Source organism: Rhyacophila brunnea, unplaced genomic scaffold, assembly GCF_057557595.1.
Source record: "Rhyacophila brunnea isolate RB1 unplaced genomic scaffold, BYU_Rbru_1.0 scaffold_10, whole genome shotgun sequence".
NCBI lineage: Eukaryota > Metazoa > Arthropoda > Insecta > Trichoptera > Rhyacophilidae > Rhyacophila > Rhyacophila brunnea.
The window spans coordinates 44,568,987-44,574,487 of NW_028232752.1; the positions used below are offsets into that span (position 1 = coordinate 44,568,987).

General features: G+C 35.9%; 1 protein-coding gene across 1 annotated transcript; it reads right to left on the reverse strand.

Moving 5' to 3' along the window:
- Positions 1-2,665: 2,665 nt before the first annotated feature.
- On the reverse strand, positions 2,666-5,105 carry LOC147079257 (uncharacterized). The gene is made up of 2 exons (XM_085949238.1): positions 4,707-5,105; positions 2,666-3,023 (listed from the first exon to the last, which is right to left on the reverse strand). Exons 1-2 carry the CDS (start codon positions 4,795-4,797, stop codon positions 2,797-2,799), a joined length of 318 nt encoding a protein of 105 aa, XP_085805364.1. The 5' UTR covers positions 4,798-5,105; the 3' UTR covers positions 2,666-2,796.
- Positions 5,106-5,501: the final 396 nt, after the last annotated feature.

Genomic DNA, 5,501 nt, shown 5'->3' on the forward strand with positions numbered 1-5,501 from the left:
AAGAAACACTCCGGTTAAACATCTTATGTTAATTAATACATTTTGTTTTTTTATTGGAGAGATATTTCCGCAATTACTAAGTTTAGGTACCTATATCTATATATACCTAATGATTCTTATCGATTTGCCGCCCCCAAGCGACGCTCAATCTGCCTACCCCCACGGGACGTCACTGCTTCCTGAAGAGTTTCTTCCTGCTGCTTAATGTATTGGTTAAATTCAGCTCGTGAGTAATAATTAATCATGTTATTCAACAAGTAATTAAGATTTTATCAACTCGATAGAACATCCATTTCTTGCATTTTACCATTTTAAATTCATTTGAGAAAATACCAGTTCGGTATCGCAATTATTAGATGTTAGTATGCTTAAAATAAATGAATTTAGCTTGAAAATAATTTTAAAAATAACTTGACTAACTGATGCCGTTTCTGTGCAGCTACCTACATCAATAGAATACTTATTTTAGCAATTTAAATTGTTCATACATTAGGATTAGGTCAATAATATCTACTCCTCTACTACGGTACTGGTACTGTGTACAATTGTTGATTATTGTGTGTTGGGGAGTTAACCACTTTTAATCCGATTAATATTTTCTTGTCCAATGGGTTCTTTTGCGGTAATGCCAATTGGGAGGGCAATAACCATGTTTAATGAAATCGCTTCGGATATTGATATATTCCACTTACGTGAAGGTGAATTTACGTAGACGTTGTTTTATAAGTTTTTTAGATGGGGTCTATCAATAGTTCACTCAATGTGCTTCCATCTACTTTTATTTTTTTTATTTCTTATTTTATTACTTATTGTATTCTTAACCCACATTCATAAATAAATTTGAATATCCGGATTCCCTTTAAAAACGAGTCCAAAGAATGAGAAGAGGTGCCGCCGGAACCCCCTTCCACTTGTTTTGCTGGATTTTTTAAATTGGAGAATCTTCTTCACTTAGAAATTCAGGTTCTTTCGCCGTAAAATAAGTCTGGGACGATGTCATCGCTGTCGGAAGGACCGTTTTGGCATGTGCTGCTACGCCAATCCTTAATGTGTTCTCTTCGGTCAAGAACATCTCACCGCAATATGCAAAAAGTCCCGAGATATGTGACCAACTTGCTGTGCCAACTTCGAATTGAATTTCAATCCTACAAATTACAAAGGTTCGCCGAAAAACCCGCTAGAAACCTTTATAATAAACCATGCCCACTATCGTCTTGGAATAGGTAAGTAGCCGCAAATCCTAGACCGGTGATAAAGCGCCCTATCTATCTCCAGTCCATATGGTTTACGCAGGGTTTAATTGAATTTTAAAAACTAGTCACCGCTATCTACAAGAATTATTTTGTAGTATTCGTTTAATGAAAACAAATAAGTATAACTATAACCTACGGTGGCCGCGCGGCTTAAGCGTTGGACTATAACACCGTGGGTCCCAGGTTCGAATCCTGGGTCTGGCAAGTATACATATTTTTTTCAATTTGTGTATAAGTAGAGTATGGATCTAATAGGTTGAGCAAGTGGCTGACATCCATTTCTCGTAAAAATAAAATCTGTTAATACAAAATAAATCTCCACTTTGTGGAGGCCCATTTTATGTTCCTATTAGGATCGGACATGGTCGAAAGAAAAGAAAGAATCCATTAATTGCTGGGCGGGCCGTGAATTTTTATGATTTTTTTTTTCTAAATATATAAATTCTATGACCTAAGACATGAAATTGCATTTTTCGTTTTACTATCGATTAAATAAGTCAATAAAATTTTGTACCTTTGTGTACATAAGTCAAAAGTTGTTTGGAAAATGTTATACTTATTACAAACAAGTTTAATCGCATAAGTAATCTACCTTCTAAAAGAATGGTGCAAAAACACTGAACCTTATGATTATTGAAAAATATATAAATACATTGGAATATTATAATACTGGATGACTTATATTACCTATGAAGTACGAGGGGAGTTCCATAAGTTCGCGAAATGGTGATGAAAGTAGCAAGTATTGGGTTAAAATATTTTTTTTATTGTTAGGTAATTCTTTTTAGGTATACTTGTGCAATTTCAAGTTGATTGTTTTATTAAATCGCAAAGAGCAAACGAAAGTCGATGATGATTTAAAAAATGTCAAATATTGAGCTCTGTGCAGTAAACAGGGAAAAAGTGTGGAAACCAAACAAAATGAAAAGAAATTGGTTTATGGCACTCTTTGTTGTGGTAAAACCATGATTTACAAATGGTCACATTTATTTAAACAAGGTGGAGTCACTAGAAGATGATGACCGTTGTGAAAAGCCAAGTGATGTCACTACACATGAAATGTATTAAAATCGAAGATGCCCTTTTGGAAAACGGTCAGTTAAAACTAATCGAAGTCGCAGAAAGGTTCAATCTATCCAAAACAACAATTTCCAGAGTTATACACGAAAATCTTAGGATGTCAATGGTAAGCGCAAGATGGGTGCCGCGAATGATTTTGCCAGATCATAAAAGCTACTGTGTGGAATGGTTTTACACCCCGGCCATACAATTAAGACTTCTATTCCGGTAAATATTTCACCATGATTCCAAGAGATGGTAGTGTGCGTACAACATATTAAATCATTTAAAACAATCGACCGGGAGTAGTATAATACGCGTAGAGTGTAAACAAATAAATAAATTTATAAAAATGTGAGTAAGTATCTTATTTATTAGATTTTCTTTGATTTAAATTGTGGGCTGCATTGCTATTTTCTATTATCTGCTAATGAACACTACTAATTTAATTGAAATCAGGATATTTATAATATCAGGAGTAATTTCATTTTGTCGGGCTAGCCGTATCAAGAGCTTTGGGGCAGTCTTCCAGCTTGACGCATTTGCCGGAGACAGAGTCCTTGACGGTCGGCAGGTCGCACTCACAGCGGGAGAGGTCGCAGACGGCTCCCAAGTCCTTGGGTTCCGGCTGCTCGCATGTTCGCTCACTCCACGTGGGGGCGGAGCAAGAACTTCCATATTCGTGTGTTCCCTCTGGACATTCTTCTCTACCTGGAGAAAATAAAGTCAAAATAATTTCTCAAAATGAGTGTTACTGTAGTACTATTAGGAGTACAATTTGTGTTTTAATTAAAATTAAAAGCAAGATTCCTTATTTAAAGTTATAAGTACACATTTTTATTGTCACAATATAGAGTCATTTTTTTTAATAAAAAATATTGAATTATTCAAAAATCTTTCTACAATATTTGAAAGAACTTATTAAACTATTTTTTATTGATAATCATCTTTTTTTATCATGGCGGCCCTCGTGGTTCAGTCCGCAAGGCATTGTGCTCTCACCTAGGTGTTCCGGGTTCGGTTCCCAGTGAGGTCGCAATATATTTGTGATTTTTCTCAAAGCTCGGGTGTTTATGTGATCGTTTCGCTTCCACTACTGCAATACTGTTTCATTACACCGCTGTCATTGAGCTTCCTGGCCTGTTGTAGTGTTAAAAAGAATGTATCTTCATCAGCCTGAGTCAATCCACTGCCGAATAGAGGGGTCTCCGATCTGATTTAGTTTCTCTCAATCTGGTGTCTTGCATTGCCACTTATTTTACTTTTTCCTCGATCCGGCAGCCTTTAAGTCTACTTTTTGAGTACCGCTGGATGATTAGATTTGTCCAGCGATTATCTTTTCTTCGAGCCATGTGTCCAGTCCATTATAATATGCAATAATAAGATGCCTTCAACGAACACACATTTCTTTCACACAGTTTCTCTTTAAAATAAACAATTAAGTTTTAATATTTATAGTTATGTTGATTAACTCAAAAATATATCAGTGAACCGTTTACTCCGTATTCTATAACTAGGTGTCCCTGGTAGAACTGCACATTCTCGTGGCTGCGATGCGATCATGCCGGAAGCCTCCCAGTGGGTCTATTCTACACTTATCGACCGCTAAAGTGATAAGTATTATCAAACTTAGGGTAGGTTTGTATCAAAGTATTAGCACTTATTGTAACAATTACAATAAGTTGGCTGTAATTGTTGCAAGAAGTGCTATATTTTAACAACAGCAAGAGGTGCTGTTAAAATATAGCACTTACTGCAACAATTACATCCAACTTTTAGTCGATAAGTATAGAATAGACACACAGGAACAATTTCTCAAAACCAGGGTTGTGGCGCGCACTAAAATGTAAAGTTTTCTGATAATTGAATCCAAGATCGGTTGAACTACAGTAACACTGCATTTTGCTGTGAAACTTTGACTTATCTGAGCTTGGGGTACATACACGGATGTTGAAAAAACCCTTCTTCTATAGAGATGGGGCCTAAACGTATGAAATTTAAGCAAAAAAACAGACCTCTGATTCACTGATTAAGTTAGCCACAAGTGACTTTGGGTTTGCAGAGAACTTCACTAAGACATTAAATTTATTTGCCAATTTGCAGGGTGTATGAAAAAACAATCCATCTCTTTTCTTGGTTGTTTCCTCATGACTTTTGAGCGACTGAGGCTTTTCACATCTCTGCATCCTGGGCTTCTCTCGCAATGAACATAAAAAATGGCAACCATTGTGTGAATCAGAAAATCGGAATGACAACTAACAGAAATAAGGTTACTTTTTATAGTCCAAATTCTTTGGGTAGCTACATTCTTATTTTATTGCTATACAAATAAGAAGAATTAAAGTTTATCAAACGGGACAGTGCCGACATATAAGATAAAACAAGTCTGCTCACATGATCCGAGGATTCTTTGGCATCCTCTCTCGTGTCCTTCTATTCCCGTGAGAGCTATGAGGGATAAAATCACAAAGACGGCGACCTTCATTTTCGATTGTAGAAAATACTGATGTGATCCCTACACGACTACTGTTGACAATATAATTTGACAGTGACTAACTCTCTTCCTCCTTTTATATTCAAATGCTAATGAACATTAAAATTTTTAATGTGAATATTATGTTATACAAGGTGCAAGCAAATGTTGAATAACCAATTAAACTCTCATTAGCAAAATAATAACAGGGTAACGTACTATTAAAAATTATAATAATTTAAGTGTACAGTTACAAAAACCGATAAGTTCGCAAATTTAATATTAGTAGTAAATGATGTTTTTGTGCGTCAAGCGTAACTGGTTGATTGTAAGGTCATATTCTTTATTCTATTTTATTTTGAAATTGGGGCTTGAAGTGGGGCCCCATTGGGCAGGCCATGTCTCAAGAATTGAAGACACCCGACCTCTAAAAAAGGTCCTCTTGAATTGACAAGAAAGGAAAAGGAGGATCGAGAATCATGTAGAATAGAAAGAGACAGCATACCCGAGGCTAAGGCGGTAGGGGAGCTCGCACCGTAACATTTCTCAAAGACGGAAATACCATCGAGTTGTAGTGTAGATGATGATAATAATTATCAGTTTATTTTGTATTACAACACTCAATAGATAAAGACTTCAAAACATTCCTTTTTTATTCATGCTCAATAACATCAATGGTAACAAGCCGTTTGCTTTCGAGTATTGGCCACCAGCGC

Coding starts and splice junctions, on each gene's coding strand:
- LOC147079257 (XM_085949238.1), bottom strand. CDS start 4,797: ATGAAGGTCGCCGTCTTTGTGATTTTATCCCTCATAGCTCTCACGGGA. Junction 3,024..4,706: donor CCAAAGAATCCTCGGATCAT/GTGAGCAGACTT, acceptor TATTTTCTCCAG/GTAGAGAAGAATGTCCAGAG.